This window comes from Macaca mulatta, chromosome 17 (genome assembly GCF_049350105.2).
Source record: "Macaca mulatta isolate MMU2019108-1 chromosome 17, T2T-MMU8v2.0, whole genome shotgun sequence".
In the NCBI taxonomy this organism is placed as follows: Eukaryota; Metazoa; Chordata; class Mammalia; order Primates; family Cercopithecidae; genus Macaca; species Macaca mulatta.
Genome location: NC_133422.1, coordinates 12,812,367 through 12,838,417, shown reverse-complemented (window position 1 = coordinate 12,838,417; position 26,051 = coordinate 12,812,367). Strand labels below are relative to the sequence as shown.

The 26,051-nt window shown below is 39.8% G+C and overlaps 1 protein-coding gene across 2 annotated transcripts in view; it reads right to left on the bottom strand.

The window, feature by feature from the left end:
* KL (klotho) overlaps positions 1-26,051 on the bottom strand; it is a 50,535-nt gene that overhangs the window by 4,421 nt on the left and 20,063 nt on the right. Inside the window, exons 2-3 of one of the 2 annotated variants that reach the window (XM_001101127.5) lie at positions 6,398-6,908; positions 5,366-5,634 (exon numbers count right to left, since the gene is read on the bottom strand). In XM_001101127.5, coding sequence (XP_001101127.3) covers positions 5,366-5,634; positions 6,398-6,908 — 780 coding nt within the window. The remainder of the gene's footprint in view (positions 1-5,365; positions 5,635-6,397; positions 6,909-26,051) is intronic. The other variant, XM_077974205.1, reaches the window with a different exon arrangement.

The following is a 26,051-nucleotide window of genomic DNA, read 5'->3' as shown; positions in this document are numbered from 1 at the left end:
CCAGGAATATCAGCAAAAATAGAAGCCTTTCTAGCTGAAAATGTGACCTGTTTTCATCAATTGTCAGCTCCTGAGGAAGACAATATTCCACTTTCTCATATGCACACTCGCTTTACCCGCAGTTCTAACTCTTAAACTGTTTCTCTAATGTTACCCCCAAAAGTCTGGATTTGGTCACTTCAGATGACAAATGCTAATGAGTCTTGCACACTGCTGGTCGGTATTATGTAAGCAGAGTATTTTTGGGTGTTTTTCTTTTAATATAAGAAATCACTAATGGCATGAGACTTTCAAATAAAAAAAAAAAAACTAGATGAAAAAAAGAAAAAGTTTAAAATGTGAGTGAGTTAGCCAGGTGCAGTGGCTCATGCCTATAATCCCAGCACTTTGGGAAGCCGAGGTGGGAGGATCACTTGAGGCCAGGAGTTGGAGACCAGCTGGGGCAACATGTCAAAATCCCATCTTAGACTGGCATGGTGGCACGGGCCTGCAGTCCTAGTTACTCAGGAGGTTGAGGTGGGAGGATAACCTAAGCCTGGGAGGTCAGGACCGCAGTAAGTCATGATCACATCACTCTATACCAGCCTTAGTGATGGAGCAAGACCTTCTCTCAAAAAAAAAAAAAAAAAAAAAAAAAAAATCAAATTTAAAAAACTGAGTAAGTAAAGTAAGAAAATGAAAAGATACTTATAATTAAATTGTGCTTAAAATTACACTCTAAATTGAGGTTTGCTATAGGGAGAGGAAGTGCTAAATAAACATAACTCTTGCCTTTTGTTGGGTTTAGGGTCAATGACAGAATCTAATAAATTCAATCTGACTGATGGTAGAAAGTCCAAGAGAAAGCCAGGTGCGGTGGCTCATGCCTGTAATCCCAGCACTTTGCAGGGCTGAGGCGGGCAGATCACGAGGTCAGGAGTTTGAGACCAGCCTGACCAACACAGTGAAACCCCATCTCTACCAAAAATACAAAAAGTAGCTGGGCATGGTGGTGCACACCTGTAATCCCAGCTACTCAGGAGGTTGAGGCAGGAGAATCACTTGAACCCAGGAGGCAGAGGTTGCAGTGAGCTGGGATCATGCCACTGCATTCCAGCCTGGGTGACAGAACGAGACTCCATCTCAAAAAAAAAAAAAGAAAGAGAAAGGAAGGAAGGAAGGAAGGAGGGAGGGAGGGAGGGAGGGAAGGAAGGAAGGAAGAAAGGAAGAAAGGAAGGAAAGAACAGAAAGTCCGAGGGAGAACGTGGAAGGAAAGAACAATATTGTCATCCACCCATAGTGGAATTTTTAACATAGTTAAAAAATTTTTCTAAATTATTCTTCTGTAACAATGATGCCAATTATAGTTCTCAATCATATGTTATAAAATCCTCCCAAATAAAAATACGTATTTAGGAAAAGTTGGCAAATTATCAAATCAAAATCACAAAATCATTCCTTCACGTGTCCGCTGTGGAGGGAACGCAAACTGAAAAATCCATCTGGAAGAACTGCACCCTAAGCCCGTGTTCCCCTCTGAAATAATCCCGTCAGAACAGGTTCCTTGGTCTGATGCTCTGTATAAAAGCAAGGGTCACAAACCGTAGCAGAGTTTTTGTTGCATTTTACGGGCCTGTTGCAAATGCACTGCTATTTCTCTGGAGAGGTAAATGTGTTTACAAAGAAAAGTCATTAAAAACAGCATGTCAAAGGGAAACTGCCTTTTCTGGAGAACCGTCCCTTGCAGAACACTCACGCATGAACTTCCCCTAATGCTGTGGGAATGCTGTCAGAAGTATTTTTCCACTGTGATGCACCCCACAAATCATGTTTCCTCAGCTTTGAAGGAGAGAATATTTGCACTCTCTTTTGAAGTGTTCAGAGTTTGAAGGAATTTTTTGGATTATTTTTATAGAGCTCTGAGTTGACTAAACTCATAACTTTTTTTTACCGTGATTGTTCCAAAACAACAGCTTTTATTCAGTCCATCTGAAAACAAATATGAAAGTCTACGGTATCATTTCTGGAGGAAAAAAAAATGTTTCTTGAAAATACAGAACAGGCCGGGCGTGGTGGCTCACGCCTATAATCCCAACACTTTGGGAGGCCGAGGCAGGTGGATCACGAGATCAGGAGATCGAGACCATCCTGGCTAACACGGTGAAACCCTGTCTCTACTAAAAATACAAAAAATTAGCCGGGCGTGGTGGCGGTCACCTATAGTCCCAGCTACTCAGGAGGCTGAGGCAGGAGAATGGCGTGACTTCAGGAGGCGGAGCTTGCAGTGAGCTGAGATCGCGCCACTGCACTCCAGCCTGGGCGACAGAGTCTGTCTCAAAAAAAAAGAAAGAAAGAAAAAGAAAATACAGGACATTTGAGGCAAAATTCCACCTAACCTCCATTAATTTGTTAACTTAAGTTTTACTAAAAAATAAAATAGTGAAGTTGGACCTTTCAGAAGGAATGGCTATTAAAACATGTATTTAGTATGTTATGGGAGAAACTTTCTCCTCACAGGGACCAATGTTAAAGAGGCTCTATGTCCTCAGTACATAGTGAGTTCGATATTTATATTAACTATGAGCATCCGTGGTTATGGGAAAACAAACCTCTCAGCCGAGAAAGTAGGTCCAAGTAAAGTGACAATCCACGTGAATGAGCCTAAGGTCAGGGTTGTGTGCTTCTTAGGACATTATTTTTCAAGTCGTTCAGGCGAAATGCATGCCTCAAACACTGAAAGTTCCAAATACTCGCCAGGAGGGAAAAGATGAAGTTCAGTGGTGGTTTAAAAATCACTTCTCAGGATTTTAATATAATGTCTTAAAGCTGTAGAGTACTGTTTGTAAGTGAAAACACACACACCTCAGAACTGGCACACAAAGAACTTATTTTGACTGTGTCAGTTAGGTTGACATAGTCAACCTGAGTCCAGTTAGCTTGAGAAGGGTCCTGTCAATGTAACACAGAGCCTGAGATGAAAACCAGAAGAAGAAAACAGCAGTTGCAGCCTTTCCCCACCAGGGAGCTTCCAGAGAAGCGTCCGTCTGCTGTGGGGTTGAGAGTGACTTAATTTTGTGTTTGTTGAGTTCTGCACAGGAGGAGACTCTGCCAGCAGCAGGGGTGCGGTCCCCAAGTTGATGAGGAAAAAAGGACAGTGTGATCTGAGAGAGAGACCACTGGGGCCAATTAGTGGCTGACCTTAGGTCAGATTCTAAAACAATAGCTTCTAGAGTGCAGTAGGAAAAGGAATTATCTCCCATCTCCCTTGCTATTCACTGCTACACTTACTGCTTCTGACCAGCGTTTCTCTCATCCCTCAAGCAAACAGGATGTACCCTTAAGACTTTCTCACTACTTACCAATTCCCAAAGCCAGCACACAGCCCCCGGATGAGGAAAAAAGCAGGAGAAGTAGGGCTCCCTCCGACACCCCCACTCTTGTTCTGCATTCGTTCCCACGGTCTGCACAGCAATGCTGGCTGGGAGATTGTGCCGCCTACAAAGGACTGAATCTGCCAGACTCAGGCTGCTATCAGAGATCCATGCTCAGCAGGGAGCAGGCAAGAGATAGCACAAGGACCAGGGACCATCCGATCTATCCCCAGTCCCAGTAAAGAGGAGGAGGAAGGAGGACTGCGGAGGTCTTCTTCCCTTTCTCCTTCCCCCCTTCTTCCTCACCACCCTCACTTCTCCCACCTCAGATCCTCTCTGAACCCCACAGTGGAATCTACTCTGAGGAGGGAAATTAGGATAAGATTTCAAATAGCAGGGGGCTTGGAGAGAAGGAGAGAGTCGGAGCAGGGCAGAAAATTGCACACTCAACAGGAGGGAGCTCACAACCTTTCTCCTGGGCTCACATATCCTGGCATAAAAGATGACACATCCAGTCTTTTTTTTTTTTTTTTTTTCAGCAACGAAGTCTGGCTCTGTCACCCAGGCCGGAGTGCAGTGGTACGATCTCGGCTCACTGAAAGCTCCGCCTCCCGGGTTCACACCATTCTCCTGCCTCAGCCTCCCAAGTAGCTGGGACTACAGGCACCCGCCACCACAACTGGCTAATTTTTTGTATTTTTAGTAGAGACGGAGTTTCACCATACTAGCAAGGATGGTCTCGATCTCCTGACCTCGTGACCTACCCGCCTCGGCCTCCCAAAGTGCTGGGATTACAGGTGTGAGCCAGTCATCTTTTAAATGGAAGGTGAGGGTTTAAGTCTGAGACTGCCTGTAAAATGAACTGGATGGTCTGAAAAAGAAGAATAATCCCAACCAGCAAAAAATGTATTAAGGATAGTGTTAATTTATTTCCTTATAAATAAAAGATTTCAATTTGATATTTACAAGAAAACAGCAACCCATTTCACATTCTTCCAAGCGTTTCCTTTCAAGCTGTGATTTGCAGAACCAATGAATTGGCTACTATAACCCAAACATGTCAAAGCCAACTGCTTGTCTATGGACACTGAACTCTGTCCCTGTCTTGAGATTCTATCACACTTGGACTCTATCAGCAGCAATCCCCCAGCCCCACCCTTGTTACTTACCACCATGCCCGCTTCACTCCATTGCATCATTTGTGCATACATTGTTTTCTCTCAGTAGATTCCTTTGCTCCTTTGAATGCAAAGGTTGCCCTTACGCATCTCAGTGTACCCTCTACCTGCATTCCGCTTAACCAAGCGACCCGAGCAACTAACACAAGGCTTTGGAGACACTAGACATCCAATAAGTGCTTACTAGAGTATCCAATCAAATGCTGGAAAACAAGTCCCTTCAAAATTTGGGAAATTTAAAAGAATGTTAAGGGCTTACTACTGAGAAGATGCTCAATAAATATTGGTTGATCATTTTGAAGAAATTTCATATCATTTCAAAGACTATTGCTAAAAAAGACATTCTGACCAGTGAATCACTGGATCTAGGGTTTACTTTCTTAGGGTATCTCTGCACATTTGTGGAGCCCACAGTTGTGCCTCTGGAGGAGTCCGCCTCATGTTCCTGCCTCTGTCTCAGCCCCACCACTGAAACTCGGAGGCTTTGGAGTTTTGTGTTAGATCCTGTTCGTGAAAAAACTCAACTGCCTTAAAAAGGATCAAAAACCACAATGTGAAAAGAGAGTGTTTTATCTTTTCACTGTCTTAATCGGATCTTAAATATTGATATGTTTTAAATTTATTTCTCTTTGCATCTAACTTAAACAAGATGAAGATAGGAAGATTTCTGGAGAGCAGGGTGCAACATTCCAAACTGTATCCTTAGTGTGCTCATAAGGAATTGGTTTTGGCTCTAAGAACGGACAATGTGCCGTGACAATCAGCCTAGGAAGGAAGCACTACTTACTAGTGATAGGGCTTGGTGAGACTGCTGATAGGTTTTGCCAGCTGACTTACTTGAATGTAGTTGTCAACAATTCCCCAAGCAAAGTCACAGGGAAATGTCCCTTCTAGGGGCTGATTTTCAGGTAAAGGAGGGAAGCCATTTTTCTCTATCAGCTTTTGGTAGAACAAGGCTGAAGACTTTGGCAACAACGTCTTTTCCTGGCTTAGAAAGTCGACATAGAAGAGTCCACGCCTGATGCTGTAACCTCTGTGCCACTCGAAACCGTCCATGAGGGACCACGCGGTGTACCCGATGACATCTACCCCATCCAGCTTGATGGCTGCAAAGGGAAGAGGGGACAAGAGCAACACGACCCTTCGCTGGGCACTTGCATCATGATTCAAGAGCATCTGAGCGTTCTCCTACTTAAATAAAGTGTAATGCTTCTTGTTTGGTAAGCCAATGATTTCTCTTCTTGACAAACACTCTAATCAAACCTATATAACTCTACAAATAAATGCCCTCAAAATAGGCCTATCAATATGTTTTTTTGGATTTCTGAGCACCTCGACAGAATAATTCCTTATTTATAATAGATGTTCTACAGGGCTGGAAAGATGTCTTGTACCACTTTCCATCCTAGACACCCAGCATTGTGTCTGATGCAATAAATAAATAAATGAAGGCTTTAAAAGCATGATCTATTTATACTGTTTTCTCTAGGAAACATGGACATTCCTTTTCCTTTAAAGTGTTTTACTCAACCAAAATAACAAGAACTGAAAAACATGTGCAGAGAGCTAGATATCCTGGGATTTATGTTCAATTTAATCTAAAAATCTAGATTAGTAACTCTGAAAGTTAAGTAATTACAAATATTATAACCCAGTTTCTCATTTACAAATGGGTTTTTAAAAATTACTTCAAGTTCCTCAAGACCCCAAATGAGAAAGGTGTTACACGAATGCATTCCTACTATTGCCAAATTGAATGTCTCCATTAGGATTTAAAAATATAAATTCACATAGTTCATGTTAGATAATCTTGGAGATTTTTTTCTAGAAGACTTTGGCAGGAAATGAGAACTTTACCCAAAATCATACCTTTTAAGGTTTCCATGATGAACTTTTTGAGGTAATACATATATTTGGCATCATCTCTCTTAGTGGTCCCTGAGACAAACCAGCCATTTTCCACAATAAATATTTGAGGATGGTTATATTCAAGGTCAATCCAGGAAAGCAGTTGTCTCAGGCTGGGAGATTCTAATTGGCGGAATTTCATGTGAGGGTCCAAAAGTTGAAAACTCAAGGTTGGACCAAAGGAAAGAGCAAAAAAGTCAGCAGTTCCTTTGATGAACTTTTTCTCAGATTCAGTAAAATCAGGCAGAAGAGACGAAAGGTTATTCTTCATGCTCTCGGGATAGTCACCATCAATAAATATGGGTTTGGCAAACCAGCCTAGTACAAAGTCCAGAGATTTTTGACATTCTTTGATGCTATGGTCGGTCATTCTTCGAGGATTGATCCAGTGAGAGCTTAGGGCGATGGACACCTGGCCTCCCTGAGTGGGACGGAAAGAAGTATTGTAGAGATGCCAGACTTTGGCATGAGCCTATGAAAAGAAAAACCATGACGAATTTATCTCTAGTTGTGAAGAGAAATGCAATATAATACTTGAATCCCCAACTCAAATTATATGTTTCTCATCAAGCCTAACTTAATGACTAACAATGTAAAAATCAGCTGGAACCAATAAATTATTTCAAAGGTAGGTCACCCCACAGTGAGGTGCTACCAGGACTAGAGTTATTTCCATTGATTTTTAGCAGTCAGTGGAAAAATGTAAATTCCTTGGGTTGAGTGTGTGTTATCCACATTTTGAAAAGCTAATGAAATAAAAGAATTTGTTATAATATCTTACTATTTAATTGACTTTGGATTATGTACTTTTTAATTTACGGGTTTTGTGAAAAGAACCAATGCTACATCTGTGATCACACCAGGAATTTCTAAATAGGATTATATTTTTTATCCTGAAACTGGGAGTTTTCAAAATGACTCAGGTCATTGGAGTTAATTTACTGTTTCAGAGTCATCTCTCATAGCTAAAATTCTAACAAGCAATCTTCATTCTTCCCTAAGAAGAATCAGTACAATAAATTAAAGAACCCACTCCAGTATCTAACCTTGGCCTACCCTCCAGAACTCTGGGACAGTTCTGGTTTCCCACAGACCCAGGGTGCAAGGTACAAGCCAAGAGCAAAAAACAGCAAAATACAGCTGCAAGGAGATCAGATGTCCATTGTTTGCATGCAGCCAGGAGTTTCGTACAGCAATGAAAAGGGCTTTGCATCCATAAAACCAACTTTATACTCCCATAAATTCTTACTGACTTCTAATATCTTATTTTCATTTGTTTCCTTTTTATCTACAAAGAAGAGTGAAAATTATAGGAGTTTTTTCTCCCCTACTTGAAGTGAGTTTCTCTTTCCCTTTGAATTCCTTGATTTACTCTCCCTATTTTCCTACAAAGACAAGTGTTGTTTATCAGCCTTTATTCCCCTAACATATCCTCTTTGAAAACTCCATTCTCATTCTCTGCTTGACTCCATATATTCTCCAGAATGATCATGCCAATTTTCATTCCACTTCCTGGGCCTGCAGAAACTCCTTTGTTCATTGAGCCAAATAGCCTCTTCAACATATCCTAAATATTCCTCTCTTGGTTCAATTCAGTACAGGCACCCAAGAATGGCCTCATCAACATTCTTAGGGGTTCAGCCTAACATTTCAATGGAATAAGATAGTTTATGGCTAACTTTTCTTTTTAGTTTCGTGGTGAACATATCTGCTATGTTTCATTTCACTAAATGTATTTTTTCACGACCTGAAGCAGCTATCTATATGCTAAGAAGGAAACGGAGAATCAAATGTTGATCAAAAGAATACTGGCACTTGCTTATGTGATCTAAGAAACCAGGGTCTTAATCGTGCCACACTTCTGCTAGCTTTGTGATGTCTCCTATGCTTCTCCATCTTCCCCATCACACCTCCCCAGGCCTCCCTTCCTCATTGAAAGGAAACCTCATGATGTTAACAGTTAAACAGAGGCTGGGCATGATGGCTCATGCCTGTAATCCCAGCACTTTGGGAGGCCGAAATCCCAGCACATTGGGAGAATCCCTTGATACCAGGAGTTCACAACTAGCCTGTGCAAATAGTGAGACCCCAGTTCTACCAAAAATCAAAAACTTAACCAGGCATGGTGGCGTGTGCCTGTAGTCCCAGCTACTAGGGAGGCAGAGGCAGGAGGATCACTTGAGCCCAGGATATTGAGGCTAAAGTGAGTTGTGTTCACACCACTGGACTCCAGCCCAGGTGACAGAGAAAGATACTGTCTCATAAAACAGAAACAAACAAACCAATAAACACAACAGTTAAACATAAAATCCATCAAGCAGTCCAGGTTAGTAATCAGCAATTAACCTCTTGAGACCAAAAACCAAGGGACTTTCCTAATTTGACCCCATTTGAGGCCTATGAACAGTCATGTCCTAAATCTACCAGGCACCTTTCTGTAGAATAAGTGCTGAACAGAGAGTGCAAGAGTGAAAGCAAACAAAGAATGTTTTAATCTCGGTCAGTTTTGCAGGGGCTGAAGTCATACAATGGAATTTTTATAATTATAGACCACTCTTCTAACCTTGAGGACTTCAACAAGGCTCAGAGGAGGAGGTTTAGCAAGGACATGATAAATGGCCTGGGCCATCGGGAAAGACATATGGTCTCTGATGGCAGATAAAGTTCCTGCTCAGTACCTCTTTTTTTTTTTTTTTGTTTTAAGACTGGGTCTCACTCTGTCACCCCAGCTGGAGTGAAGTGCTGTGATCACAGCTCACTGCAGCCTCTACCTCCCAGAGTCAAGCAATCCTCCCACTTCAACCTCCCAAGTAACTGGGACGACAGGCACCTGGCTAATTTTTTTATTTTTGGTAGAGACGAGATCTTGCTGTGTTGCCTTGGCTGGTCTTGAACTCCTGGGCTCAAGTGATCCTCAGCCTCCCACCTCAGCCTCCCAAACTGCTGAGATTATAGGCATAAGCCACCTCACCTGGCCTTCGTCATTCCTGAGTTGGCCACATTCCTTAATCTGGGCAGGTAAACATAACTTTCCTGTGCCTCACAGGACTGTTGTGAGGATTGAATGAGACAACTTATGTAAAACTCCTAATGCAGAGTTTGCAACAGAAGGATCTCCATCCCTTCTCTCTCTAGAGGATGAACAAACCGAAAGGAAGAATATTACAGGTAAAGGAAACAACCCCTGCTAAGGAATTCAGCCCATAGTAGTGATGTGATATACTGATAAAACTTGGGGTTTGGAGTAGAAGAGACTTAGGTTTAGATTCCCTACTCCTCTAGCTACGACTACTGTGAGCCTCACTTACTGCTCTGTACAAGTGGGAATGACATCTATTGTCCTATAGGGACATTGTGAAGATTAAATGACATAATGCAAGTGACAGTGTCTGTAGTTTTAAGTAGTTGATTATTTTACAAGGGAATAAATTTGCAACATTAGAAAGCATTTTAGATATCATTTGGATTAACTGCTCACCTCATGCCAAAACCCTGTTGAATCTTATTTGATTACTCTTTACAGAGTCCCAACTTGGTGGTCAGCCCCGGCATGGCACCATCTCTAAGAAATCGCTGCAACCCCATGGACCCCCACACTGTGCTGCATGCCCCTCTTCTGGGCACCAAGCGTCTCACACATACTTCTCTCACATCATTTACTGCAGATAATGAGGCGCATCCCTCCCCAGACTGAGCTCCCTGTGGAGTTCCCTCACTCCCTCCCTGGCACACGGAGGCCCCCATTGTCTGTTACACTGAATTGAACCAGCTTCACCACCTCTTGACGAGCCAGTTCACTCCCTTTGCAGATGGTAGATTTGACAGACTAAATATTATGACGCGGAGTGTGGGAAGGTCACTATTGAGGATGTTGCAACAACTAAGGATGATTAATAGGGAGATGGTTACATATGGTCTTGCAATGCTTTCTAATTATTCCTGGTATGTTAATCTTACAGGCTTGTTGTCTTAAGATTGAGATTTAATAAAGTTATTGACAAGGACCCAGTGAAGTTATTACCTGTATGGCCAAGAACATTCATCTAAATACTATTTTTAATAGCCAAACATTGAAAACAATTGAAATGTCTAATATTCAAATGTATTTACAATGTATTAATGTTTTAATACATGATAGTATGACTAAAGAAATACCAGTATTCAGGATAATGCAAAAGAATATCTATTAACATGTAAAAACGTTTCTAAAATACTAACTGAACAAAAAAAAAGGTTATAAAACAGCAAGTAGAGTTCAGTAGCATTTTGATCTGGAGGGATTTATAACTTGTTAAAACCTGTTTTGTGGCAGGATTGTGGGTGGTATAATTCGCTTCATTTTACCTATCTATGTATTTTTTTCATTTCTTAACATAAACATGTATTGCTCTAGAGATTAAAAAAATAAAATTCAAAAAGGGAAAATGGCTCATAGCAGTTGGATGGCAGGCCCGCTTGATGGTTATTAAAAGTCTCTGCTTCGTCTAACCCTGCCTACCTGTTCTCCAACTTACCCTACGGTCTCTGCCTGAAATCCAACTCCCAGGCACACTGAACCCCACTTGAAGTTCTAAGATTCTCTAGGCTTCCATGTTTTTGTAGGTGCAGCTCTCTAAGGTATGTTTTACCTATTCCCAGTTCCTTCACCCTCATCCCCACTTTAAAACTCGGCTTAGATGTCGCCACCTCCAGGAAGCATTCCTTGATATCTTCCCTCTCCCTAGCACTGATTAAATGTCTGTTCTATGTGTTTCCATGACTGTCCTCTATCCAAGACCTTAACCATATTTTATTGCATTTATTTAAGTGTCTGCATTGTAGGTGTTTTGAAGGCATTGTGTCTTTTATCTCTCTGTCCTCAGATTCTAGCAAAGTCTCTGCAACACAGCCAGTATTCATTAAACAGATCTAGAGGAATGAAGGCTGGCATTAAGAACCAGATCAAAGGGTCTAGGACAGAAGCAACATTTTTCTGGGCTGAACCCAGAAAACTCTCTCATAAGCTACTCTGGTTCTTATTTTGCTTCCAAAACCATAAAAGAGAACTTTCAGGCACATACCATTAAAAAAAATAAATTAGAAGGAATTTTATATGGCAGGCCTCTGAGAATAATACCGTATTATCTCCTAATGTGCTCATGATCCACTTTGGGGTATAAATCTCTCTGGTATGTGATGCCCTCTTGCTTCCTTCTTACCTTCCATTTAGATTTTGAAACATGGAGTCTGAAAAAAAATCTAGAAGAAAAATGTATCTGAAATTCCTTCTTACCAACTAGCTAGTAGCCCTAAATTTTGGAAGTTGAGGAAAATAATTTTGGAAGTCAAGGAAAATACTCTGAATTCCACAGAACATATAGACATTTTCTCTTTGGTTAAATTATAAGCTCCCTGTTACTTGCCTATTACTATCCCTCACAGAACTCAACACAAAGTTTCACACAAATAAGCTGCTTTTAAATGGTGGGTGGAAGGAAACAGGTGATGAACCTCAGGTCCACTCCAGCTTTCTGCCTTGGGTCGTGTTCTAGGTATGGCTGAGGAAAATGAATCCCACGCAATACACAGCAGTATCGCTGAGCTCAAAAGGCAGAAAGCAATGATGAGGACCCTGAAGCAGGTCAACAGCCTGGAGAGAAGAAATCTACACAGAGGAAGGACCCAGAAGTCTACATGAGATTTCCCAAAGATCCTTGGCTGTCCATGCACAGGAAAGATTTTGTGAGGCTCAGTAAAGAGAAGCAGCCACAGGCCTGGGAGATGAATACCAAAGGTTGGGTAGGGCTGGAAAATACTGCATTTCAGAATAGCCAGAGTAGAAAAATGCAGCTGAGCACTTCAGGCATCCAGCTGAAACTCAGGAAGGTCATTACCTGAAAAGTAAGAACAAAGCTGGAACAGACCAGCTCTAACAAAGACTAAATCCACATCAAGTAAATCTGGTAATTTAACTTCTTGGCAGAACTAAACACAACACCCTTTAAAAAGAGACAGTATTGACCAGGCTCCCTATAATGTCTCATTCATAGCATATAGAGCATAATAAAAATCTACCAGATATGTGAAAAAGCAGAAAAATGAAACCCTTAAGGGGAAAATAAAGAAGTATTCAAAATCAACAGAAGCCAAGATGTCCCAGATATTGGGATTAGCAGAGGACTTTAAAATAGCTACTATAAATATTTTCAAGGATTTCAAAGAAAAGATAGATACAATGAACAAATGGAGAATAACAACAGAGAACAACAACCAAAGAAAACATGAAAATTCTAGAACTGAAAAGCAAAACAAATAAACAAATTTTTGAATGGGATTAACAATATTAATTCTAAATGGACCATATAATAAGAATAAATAATGTAATCCCTAAAACTCACAAAAATATTAAAAGGTTTCTCTAAAAAGCCAATAAAATAAGAAAAATGAATTACCAAAATATCTGATTTTTCCAAAAGATGCAGAAATAAAGAATGAAAAACAAATGGAACAAAAAGAAAACAAACAGCAGAATTGTAAACACAAACCCAATCATCTCAATAAATATTCAAATACACATGGACTAAATGTTCCAAGTACAAGATAGATGCTATGAAAGAAGATTTTAGGGGCTGGGCGAGGTGGCTCATGCCTGTAATCCAGCACTTTGGGAGGCCGAGGCAGGTGGATCACGAGGTCAGGAGTTCAAGACCAGCCTGACCAATATGGTGAAACCCGTCTCTACTAAAAATACAAAAATTAGCTGGGTATGGTGGCAGGCACGTCTAATCCTAGCTACTTGGGAGGCTAGGACAGGAGAATTGCTTGAACCCGGGAGGTGGAGGTTGCAGTGAGCTGAGATCATGCCACTGCACTCCAGCCTGGGTGACAGAGTGAGACACCATCTCAAAAAAAAAAAAAAAAAGAAAGAAAGTAGATTTTAGAAAAGTAAGCTTCAATTACATTCTGCATGCAAGAAATATACTATAAATATAAAGTGATCGTGCAAAAGAAAAAGAATGGAAAGAGACATATTAGGCAAATAGACAGCATTAAAAAGCTGACATGGCTTTATTGATAACAAAATGGAGGCTATAAACATCACTATAATTCAACTAGAGCTAACAGACATATATATTAATAGAACATGCCACCCACCTAAAAAAAGCAGAATGTACATTTTTTCTCAAGTGCACATGATACATTTTCCAGGATAGATCATATGTTAGGCCAGAAAATAAGTCTTAATAAATTTTAAACTATTGAGATCATAAAAAGTGTTGTTTCTTACCACAGTGAAATGAAACTGGAAATCAGTAACAAAAGGAAAACTAGAAAATTCATAAACATTTGGACACCAACAAATTAGATAAAAAAGATGACCTGGACAAATTCCTGGAAGCACACGTATTACCAAAAGCGGCTAAAGAAAAAATATAAAATCTAATCTAGGTGTAAAAGAGATTGAATCAGTAATCAAAAACTTTCAAACTAAGAAAAGGTCAGGACTAGTGGCTTTAATAGTGAATTGTACCAAATATTTAAAGAATTAACACGACTCTTTTCAGCCTCTTCAAACAATAGGAGAAGAAAAAACATTTTCTAACTTAGCCTATGTGGCCAGCATTATTTTGATACCAAAGCCAGATAAAGCCATCACAAGAAAATAATAGTCATAGATCAATATCCCTTATGAATATAGATGCAAAAGAATGCAACCAAATACTAACAAAACAAATCAAGCAGCATATTTTAAGAATTATATGGCACAATCAACTAGTATTTATTCCAGGAATGCAAAGATGGGTAAACAAAAAAAATCAATCATTGTAATGTATCACATCAATAGAGTAGAGTAAAGGGGGAGAAAACCCATATGATCATCTCAATTAATGCAGGAAAAGTATTTCACAAAAATCTGAAAGTCTTTCATAATAAAAACACTCAGAGAACTAGGACTAGAAAGGAACTTCCTTAACATGATGAAGAAAAACATTTATTGGCCGGGCGCGGTGGCTCACGCCTGACCGACATGGAGAAACCCTGTCTCTACTAAAAATACAAAATTAGCCAGTGTGGTGGCGGGCGCCTGTAATCCCAGCTACTCGGGAAGCTGAGGCTGGAGAATCGCTTGAACCTAGGAGGTGGAGGTTGTGGTGAGCCGAGATTGCGCCATTGCTCTCCAGCCTGGGCAACAAGAGCGAAACTCCGTCTCAAACAAAAAACAAACAAACAAAAATTATGAAAATCTACAGCCAACATTACAGTGAACAGCTGAGAGCTTTCCCCCTAAGATCAGGATCAAAACGAAGATGCCTGCTTTCATTGCTCTGTAACATTGTACTAGAAGTTCTTGCCAGAGCATTTAGGAAGGACAAAACTGGCCAGGCGCGGTGGCTCACGCCTGTAATCCCAGCACTTTGGGAGGCCAAGGCGGGCAGATCACGAGGTCAGGAGATTGAGACCATCCTGGCTAACATGGTGAAACCCCGTATCTACTAAAAAACATACAAAAAGTTAGCCTGACGTGGTGGTGGACGCCTGTAGTCCCAGCTACTCGGGAGGCTGAGGCAGGAGAATGGCCTGAGCTGAGGTGGAGCTTGCAGTGAGCCAAGATCATGCCACTGCACTCCAGCCTGGGCGACAGAGCGAGACTCCGTCTCAAAAAAAAAAAAAAAAAAGAAAAAAGAAAAAAATGAAGGAAAAAAACTATCCAAGTTAGAAAAGAAGTAAAACTATCCCTATTCACAGATAACATGATTCTACATATGGAAAGTCCTAAAGAATCCACAAAAATCTATTGCAGAAAATAAACAATTTCAGCAAAACTGCAAGGTACAAGATCAACACACAAAAGTCAGTTGTATTTTTGTACAACAGCAATGAACAGTCCAAAAAGTAAATTAAGAAAACAATTCCATTTATAATAAATTCCAAAAGAATCAAATATACATAGGAGTACATTTAAACACTCTCACCATTTCTACTTACATTGTACTGGAGGTCCTAGCCAGCTCAGTAAGGCAAATAAAAACAAAAAAGGCATGTTGATTGAAAAGGGGGAAAAAAAAAACAACTTTGTTGTTCATTAAAAACATGATTGTCTATGTAGAAATCCTAAGGGATTAAAAAAAAAAAAAAAACAGAAAAACTATTAAAATGAATAAGTGAATTTAGCAAATTGGCAGAATATAATGTCAATACAAAAATCAGCTGCATTTGGCCAGGAGCAGTGCATATAGTCCCAGCTACTTGGGAGGCTGAGGCAAGAGGATCCCTTGAGCCCAGGAGTTCAAGGCTGCAGTGATCACGCCACTGCGCTCCAGCCTGGGTGACAAAGTAAGCCCCTGAATCACTGTTGTGATTCCTATCACCTAGACTGATTTTGGGATTTTATGTAAATGGAATCAAACAACTATGTAAATATACTCTTTGTGTCTGGCTAATTATTAGTAAGTTTCCAAAAATCAGTGGCTACTACATGAAGAATAGGATCTAGGAGGACAAAAGGGGAGCAAGGAGACCAGCTAGACAGCTATTGCAATGGTCCAGGCAAAAGATCATGGTGGTTTGGACCAAAAGAGATAGTAACAAGTGGCTAGATTTAGGCTATCATTGAAGGCAGAATCTGTAGAACTTGTTGATGACTTGGATGTTACATGTGGCATGTGAGGCGGGGAAAAGGAATCAAGGAACTCAAAGAAAACAAAAAATAAGGAGTTGGGGAAGGGAAGGGATCCAGTTCTGTTTAGGTCACAGGTCTGACTTCCAATGAAGATGCGTGGTACACAGCTGAGTATATGAAGCTGAAGTTGGAGAAGACATGGATGGTATCACCAATCACCCAAATATGTTTCAGGAGTAATACTGAACGGACTGCTTTTTGTTATCTATCATTCCTTAGATTTTTTAAAAATTGAAATGGAATAATTCTTAAAGGATTAATTTAATCCTACAAATAAACTTAATTAAATGGACTGAGACCAATGGTGGAAGAAATGAAATGCAGCCCTTAAACAGAAAATAATTCAAATAGCTCATTTATGTCTTCTCCTTACCCAAGAAAAGGGCCCTCCAGATGTTACTTTAGTTCTGAATTAAAGGTGCACGCTTTCAAACAGGTCAAAGGATTGAAAAAATTTTAGAATGCACTAGATATTTATTTTCCTTTTCTTTCTGGCACCCTATTACCTCAACTTCAAGAAGAGTATTGGGATAACATGTCTGAGGACTTCCTTAAAAGTCACTGCTACTATGTGGTGTTTACATAAGCATGCCAACTAGCCTGATGTTTGTGTCCATAGACCAAATTATTCCTCTTATTTCTATCGGCACTATGGTTGATAAGCTGCAGTTCCTTAAGACAGAATTTTAAACAGCTTCCCACAAAACAACCACCTAATGGAACACATAAATAATTTCCCAAAAATAACTGTCTACAACTTTATCCACAAAAAATAGCCTTAAAAGTTCCTTTTGTGCAGTTCCTTAAAAGTTGCTCAGGATTTAGCCTATGCAAGGGGGCTCATATTTGCCTTCCCTGACACCCAGTTAGATAAATATATGTGAACAGGCAGCAGCTTGGCACCCCTACCTGCTTGGGACTTCTTAGCAAATCAAATAAGTTGCATTTCTAGCTCTGAGTACCAAGCCTTACAGCCTTCTCCAAAGTAACAGGAAGACCGATAGAATCTCATATAAATGTAAACAGCATCACTTCCCAGCCCAGTTGTTTTGCTACAGCCAGGTCAGTTTCTCATTACTCCTCATCCAGGGCTGTACCTACATTGGATGCCAACCTACTAACCCTGAAGCTGCATTCTACTTTTCCTTCATTATCCATATCCCTTTCTGCCTTCTGTTTTGGTCTTGTCTCTTCTAAGAAGTAGTTCCTAATGAACCCCACTTACTCTTAGTACTATCTTCCCCAATTATTAACTGAAAATTCTCACTTCTTCCAAATTTGGCTCAATTCCCATCTCCCCTGTGAAGTCTTGTTTGGCTCCCCAGATGCATCAGGCATTCCTTTCCCAATGCGCCCCACCCACAAGCAGGAGTAAATACCATGCTTCTTCACAGTTCTTCCTAAGTTGGTGGCTCTTCACCAAGATTGTCTTATACTCTCCCACGACAATAAAGTTGAATGGAAACAACTTGAACATCCAATAATGTAGAATTATTCATTCATTTATCCTTTCACTCAAATATTTATTAAGTAACTACTATGGGCCAGTTGTAATTCTTAAATTAGTTGAAACAACCTAAAGGGTTAACAATAGAGATTAGTATTAGTTGGGGCGGAGCAAGATGGCCGAATAGGAACAGCTCCAGTCTCCAACTCCCAGCGTGAGCGACACAGAAGACCGGTGATTTCTGCATTTTCAACTGAGCCTCTGCTGCTGATACCCAGGCAAACAGGGTCTGGAGTGGACCTCAAGCAATCTCCAACAGACCTACAGCTGAGGGTCCTGACTGTTAGAAGGAAAACTATCAAACAGGAAGGACACCTACACCAAAACCCCATCAGTACATCACCATCATCAAAGACCAGAGGCAGATAAAACCACAAAGATGGGGAAAAAGCAGGGCAGAAAAGCTGGAAATTCCAAAAATAAGAGCGCATCTCCCCCGGCAAAGGAGCGCAGCTCATCGCCAGCAACGGATCAAAGCTGGACGGAGAATGACTTTGACGAGATGAGAGAAGAAGGCTTCAGTCCATCAAATTTCTCAGAGCTAAAGGAGGAATTACGTACCCAGCACAAAGAAACTAAAAATCTTGAAAAAAAAGTGGAAGAATTGATGGCTAGAGTAATTAATGCAGAGAAGGTCATAAACGAAATGAAAGAGATGAAAACCGTGACACGAGAAATACGTGACAAATGCACAAGCTTCAGTAACCGACTCGATCAACTGGAAGAAAGAGTATCAGCGATTGAGGATCAAATGAATGAAATGAAGCGAGAAGAGAAACCAAAAGAAAAAAGAAGAAAAAGAAATGAACAAAGCCTGCAAGAAGTATGGGATTATGTAAAAAGACCAAATCTACGTCTGATTGGGGTGCCTGAAAGTGAGGGGGAGAATGGAACCAAGTTGGAAAACACTCTTCAGGATATCATCCAGGAGAACTTCCCCAACCTAGTAGGGCAGGCCAACATTCAAATCCAGGAAATACAGAGAACGCCACAAAGATACTCCTCGAGAAGAGCAACTCCAAGACACATAATTGCCAGATTCACCAAAGTTGAAATGAAGGAAAAAATCTTAAGGGCAGCCAGAGAGAAAGGTCGGGTTACCCACAAAGGGAAGCCCATCAGACTAACAGCAGATCTCTCGGCAGAAACTCTACAAGCCAGAAGAGAGTGGGGGCCAATATTCAACATTCTTAAAGAAAAGAATTTTAAACCCAGAATTTCATATCCAGCCAAACTAAGTTTCATAAGTGAAGGAGAAATAAAATCCTTTACAGATAAGCAAATGCTTAGAGATTTTGTCACCACTAGGCCTGCCTCACAAGAGACCCTGAAGGAAGCACTAAACATGGAAAGGAACAACCGGTACCAGCCATTGCAAAAACATGCCAAAATGTAAAGACCATCAAGGCTAGGAAGAAACTGCATCAACTAACGAGCAAAATAACCAGTTAATATCATAACACATAACAATCTTAACCTTAAATGTAAATGGACTAAATGCTCCAATTAAAAGACACAGACTGGCAAACTGGATCAAGAGTCAAGACCCATCAGTCTGCTGTATTCAGGAGACCCATCTCACACGCAGAGACATACATAGGCTCAAAATAAAGGGATGGAGGAAGATTTACCAAGCAAATGGAGAACAAAAAAAAGCAGGGGTTGCAATACTAGTCTCTGATAAAACAGACTTTAAACCATCAAAGATCAAAAGAGACAAAGAAGGCCATTACATAATGGTAAAGGGATCAATTCAACAGGAAGAGCTAACTATCCTAAATATATATGCACCCAATACAGGAGCACCCCGATTCATCAAGCAAGTCCTTAGAGACTTACAAAGAGACTTAGACTCCCATACAATAATAATGGGAGACTTCAACACTCCACTGTCAACATTAGACAGATCAATGAGACAGAAAGTTAACAAGGATATCCAGGAATTGAACTCATCTCTGCAGCAAGCAGACCTAATAGACATCTATAGAACTCTCCACCCCAAATCAACAGAATATACATTCTTCTCAGCACCACATCGTACTTACTCCAAAATCGACCACGTAATTGGAAGTAAAGCACTCCTCAGCAAATGTACAAGAACAGAAATTATAACAAACTGTCTCTCAGACCACAGTGCAATCAAACTAGAACTCAGGACTAAGAAACTCAATCAAAACCGCTCAACTACATGGAAACTGAACAACCTGCTCCTGAATGACTACTGGGTACATAACGAAATGAAGGCAGAAATAAAGATGTTCTTTGAAACCAATGAGAACAAAGATACAACATACCAGAATCTCTGGGACACATTTAAAGCAGTGTGTAGAGGGAAATTTATAGCACTAAATGCCCACAAGAGAAAGCAGGAAAGATCTAAAATGGATACTCTAACATCGCAATTAAAAGAACTAGAGAAGCAAGAGCAAACACATTCGAAAGCTAGCAGAAGGTAAGAAATAACTAAGATCAGAGCAGAACTGAAGGAGATAGAGACACAAAAAACCCTCCAAAAAATCAATGAATCCAGGAGTTGGTTTTTTGAAAAGATCAACAAAATTGACAGACCACTAGCAAGACTAATGAAGAAGAAAAGAGAGAAGAATCAAATCGACGCAATTAAAAATGATAAAGGGGATATCACCACCGACCCCACAGAAATACAAACTACCATCAGAGAATACTATAAACACCTCTACGCAAATAAACTGGAAAATCTAGAAGAAATGGATAATTTCCTGGACACTTACACTCTTCCAAGACTAAACCAGGAAGAAGTTGAATCCCTGAATAGACCAATAGCAGGCTCTGAAATTGAGGCAATAATTAATAGCCTACCAACCAAAAAAAGTCCAGGACCAGATGGATTCACAGCTGAATTCTACCAGAGGTACAAGGAGGAGTTGGTACCATTCCTTCTGAAACTATTCCAATCAATAGAAAAAGAGGGAATCCTCCCTAACTCATTTTATGAGGCCAACATCATCCTGATACCAAAGCCTGGCAGAGACACAACTAAAAAAGAGAATTTTAGACCAATATCCCTGATGAACATCGATGCAAAAATCCTCAATAAAATACTGGCAAACCGGATTCAGCAACACATCAAAAAGCTTATTCACCATGATCAAGTGGGCTTCATCCCTGGGATGCAAGGCTGGTTCAACATTCGCAAATCAATAAACATAATCCAGCATATAAACAGAACCAAAGACAAGAACCACATGATTATCTCAATAGATGCAGAAAAGGCTTTTGACAAAATTCAACAGCCCTTCATGCTAAAAATGCTCAATAAATTCGGTATTGATGGAACGTACTTCAAAATAATAAGAGCTATTTATGACAAACCCACAGCCAATATCATACTGAATGGGCAAAAACTGGAAAAATTCCCTTTGAAAACTGGCACAAGACAGGGATGCCCTCTCTCACCACTCCTATTCAACATAGTGTTGGAAGTTCTGGCTAGGGCAATTAGGCAAGAGAAAGAAATCAAGGGTATTCAGTTAGGAAAAGAAGAAGTCAAATTGTCCCTGTTTGCAGATGACATGATTGTATATTTAGAAAACCCCATTGTCTCAGCCCAAAATCTCCTTAAGCTGATAAGCAACTTCAGCAAAGTCTCAGGATACAAAATTAATGTGCAAAAATCACAAGCATTCTTATACACCTGTAACAGACAAACAGAGAGCCAAATCAGGAATGAACTTCCATTCACGACTGCTTCAAAGAGAATCAAATACATAGGAATCCAACTTACAAGGGATGTAAAGGACCTCTTCAAGGAGAACTACAAACCACTGCTCAGTGAAATAAAAGAGGACACAAACAAATGGAAGAACATACCATGCTCATGGATAGGAAGAATCAATATCGTGAAAATGGCCATACTGCCCAAGGTAATTTATAGATTCAATGCCATCCCCATCAAGCTACCAATGAGTTTCTTCACAGAATTGGAAAAAACTGCTTTAAAGTTCATATGGAACCAAAAAAGAGCCCGCATCTCCAAGACAATCCTAAGTCAAAAGAACAAAGCTGGAGGCATCACGCTACCTGACTTCAAACTATACTACAAGGCTACAGTAACCAAAACAGCATGGTACTGGTACCAAAACAGAGATATAGACCAATGGAACAGAACAGAGTCCTCAGAAATAATACCACACATCTACAGCCATCTGATCTTTGACAAACCTGAGAGAAACAAGAAATGGGGAAAGGATTCCCTATTTAATAAATGGTGCTGGGAAAATTGGCTAGCCATAAGTAGAAAGCTGAAACTGGATCCTTTCCTTACTCCTTATACGAAAATTAATTCAAGATGGATTAGAGACTTAAATGTTAGACCTAATACCATAAAAATCCTAGAGGAAAACCTAGGTAGTACCATTCAGGACATAGGCATGGGCAAAGACTTCATGTCTAAAACACCAAAAGCAACAGCAGCAAAAGCCAAAATTGACAAATGGGATCTAATTAAACTAAAGAGCTTCTGCACAGCAAAAGAAACTACCATCAGAGTGAACAGGCAACCTACAGAATGGGAGAAAATTTTTGCAATCTACTCATCTGACAAAGAGCTAATATCCAGAACCTACAAAGAACTCAAACAAATTTACAAGAAAAAAACAAACAACCCCATCAAAAAGTGGGCAAAGGATATGAACAGACATTTCTCAAAAGAAGACATTCATACAGCCAACAGACACATGAAAAAATGCTCATCATCACTGGCCATCAGAGAAATGCAAATCAAAACCACAATGAGATACCATCTCACACCAGTTAGAATGGCGATCATTAAAAAGTCAGGAAACAACAGGTGCTGGAGAGGATGTGGAGAAATAGGAACGCTTTTACACTGTTGGTGGGATTGTAAACTAGTTCAACCATTATGGAAAACAGTATGGCGATTCCTCAAGAATCTAGAACTAGATCCTTATGGTACCATAACTAGATCCTTATGGTCATATGGTACCTTATGGTACCATATGACCCAGCCATCCCATTACTGGGTATATACCCAAAGGATTATAAATTATGCTGCTATAAAGACACATGCACACGTATGTTTATTGCAGCACTATTCACAATAGCAAAGACTTGGAATCAACCCAAATGTCCATCAGTGACAGATTGGATTAAGAAAATGTGGCACATATACACCATGGAATACTATGCAGCCATAAAAAAGGATGAGTTTGTGTCCTTTGTAGGGACATGGATGCAGCTGGAAACCATCATTCTTAGCAAACTATCACAAGAACAGAATACCAAACACCACATGTTCTCACTCATAGGTGGGAACTGAACAATGAGATCACTTGGACTCAGGAAGGGGAACATCACACACCAGGGCCTATCATGGGGAGGGGGGAGGGGGGAGGGATTGCATTGGGAGTTATACCTGATGTAAATGACGAGTTGATGGGTGCAGCACACCAACATGGCACAAGTATACATATGTAACAAACCTGCACGGTATGCACATGTACCCTAGAACTTAAAGTATAATAATAATAAATAAATTTAAAAAAAAAAAAAGAAAATAATTATTGATGTGTCCAAAAAAAAAAAAAATAGAGATTAGTTAAAATAACCCAGGAATAACACACTAAATGAAATAAATTATTAGCAACTAATGATCAGTGTTGATAAATTATAGTTTATTAATTTTATGAGCAATAAATGATCACCATTGACAAATATAGCTTATTAAATGATAGATTATAGTTACCTATAGACCATGTACAGTATTACCTAATTTTGGAATCATACGTACAGATGTAAAATAAATATACATGCTGGGCGCGGTGGCTCACACCTGTAATCTCAGCACTTTGGGAGGCTAAGGTGGGCGGATCATGATGTCAGGAGATCGAGACCATCCTGGCTAACATGGTGAAACCCCTGTCTCTACTAAAAATACAAAAAAATTAGCTGGGCACGGTGGCGGGCGCCTGTAGTCCCAGCTACTTGGGAGACTGAGGCAGGAGAATGGCATGAACCCGGGAGGCGCAGCTTGCAGTGAGCTGAGATGGCGCCACTGCACTCCAGCCTGGGTGACAGAGTGAGACTCCGTCTCAAAAAAATAAATAAATAAATAAATAAATAAATAAATAAACATACATAAGACAGGATTTTAAAGCATTTGTACAGAAAGAGCAGTTATAGTCTCTATTGAGTAGGACTATGGGCATTTATTATGTTCTTCTGCTTCTCTGATTTTCTGACTTTTACGTAAAACAAAATATGTATTGCTTTTTAAATAAGAAAACATAAATGTTTTAAAACTGGAATTTTCAAGTTTGGAAAATTTTCTAGTTCAAATTATTTACTATATTGTTTTTCTAAGTTGATGATGTCTGCTCTGCTTGTTTAGCTATGTTTTCATTTTTTCCCCCACAGGATGGATGGCATAGATTGCTGCAACTAATTCAGTCATTCACTTCTCAATGATGATTTATTGAATTCCTAATCTCCTATTGTTATACCTTTCAGTCATTCCAATTTCTGAAAAAATTGTTAGAAATGTTTTAAAAATTCCTAGCATGTCAAAATTATCAATATTGGGAAGTCTAATAACTGGGATTTATTTTTTACCAAATGGTCTAGTTGATTAAATGATTCTCCACCAAAATGTTTTTGACCATGTTGCATTTCATCAAATCATCTGGAACTCTCCCAAAAAAACTGTAAGATCCAAATAATTCAGCCAAACAATTGGACTGTCTTTTTTAGCCTGTGCCACCTCCAGGGCAGATGGGTTAGGGGAAAAGAGCCTTTAAAATATCCCCCATAGTGGAATCTGGCCGGGGCTTAGGGAGGGCAATGGAGTGTCTAAGCATGGAAACGATGATTAAAGGAACAGATATAAGAATTTACCCAAGTGATAAAATGATGTTGTGAAAATGATGGTATCAACCTAATTAGGCTACAGGATTAATAGTTTGTGGCTTTTAGAACATAAGATTACAATAGACAGTATAGGGCCAGAATATGAAAAGTTTTGAATGTAAAGTTATTTGGATTTGACAGAATAGGTCATAATAGATTAGCATAAATTTCTGAGACAGTGATGATCAGTCATATACTCAAAATCATCCATTGCAGAATGCATTAAAATGTGAACAGCTGGATGTGGAAAATTGGCATGATACTGCCAAAATGCAGATACAATTAAGGTTCTGGACAAAGGTGGTGACTACTGAAAAGCAAAACAACAGGGCAATCTGAGAAATGTTTGGAAGTACAGAAGAAGAGCATGGTGCATTAGTTACACGTTACTCACATGCTCATGAAGAAATATTATTCGTGAGCTGGATTGGGCGCCACTAAACATTTCTTCCACTCTGGTCTCATCTGGCTGATCTAGGATGGCGCTGGCTGGGACAAATGGGACAGGTGGGTTCTGCCCCACATGTCTCATTCTCCAGTGGACTAACTTGGGCATTTTCTCATAGCAATTGCAGGGAAGCAACAGACTAAGCAGAAACTAATAAGCACTTTCTCAATGTTTGCCAGCATTATGATCGTTGGCTAAAGCAAGTCACACGGATAAGCCCAGAGTCAAAGGAGAAGCTGAATGGACACCTAGAGTAGAGGACACTGCAAAGTTACATGACAAACGGCATGGATACAATGAAGAGAGGACAACATTGGGGTCTTTAATTCAATCAGTCCATATCACGTTGTAACTGACTAGACCTAGGCATTAAAAAATAAAGTATTAAAGTTGACGGCTCATGCGTAGTACACAGCTAGACCAAAAAATGAGTCAGTCTGGAAAGGTGAAGATATTTGTTGCTTTCTGGCTGGATCTACAGTTTCAAAAATCTTTGTTGGTTTTTGAAAGGTGACTAATTTGGTAGATGGCATAGTTCTCATGCCAAGACATTTATTTAGTCATTTATTCAACAAATATTATCCAACACCTACTATATGTTGGATATATACATGCTAAGAATACAGAAATGAGCAAAATCTCAAGCTTAGATGTATGCCATGACTTACTACATACTAACACTGATAGAAAAACTGACCCCCAATATTCCCCGAGACACAATCTAAAAGAAGATACATGATTCCTACATTAAGACCGTTTCACAAACCCCCAAACATTAGTGTATTCAGTATCATAGCATTTTGCTTTCAAACCTTTGTTAAATCTTCAAGGTAAAAAAGTCTCCTGCTGTATATGATTGCTAAACCTTTTATTACTCTGTCCTAAAGAACTAAGTTTGAGATTAGATCGCCTTTAGAAATCACATGAAATTATGACGTATGCTACTTTTGAGAAATAGACAGTAAGATCAATAATAGGTTTACTTTATTTTGTTTGTGGTAAAACATACACAACCTAACTTCACTCTTTTAATTTTTAAGTGTACAATTTGATAATTGTTTTAGTAAGCATCCATTATGAACTATCATACTAGGTT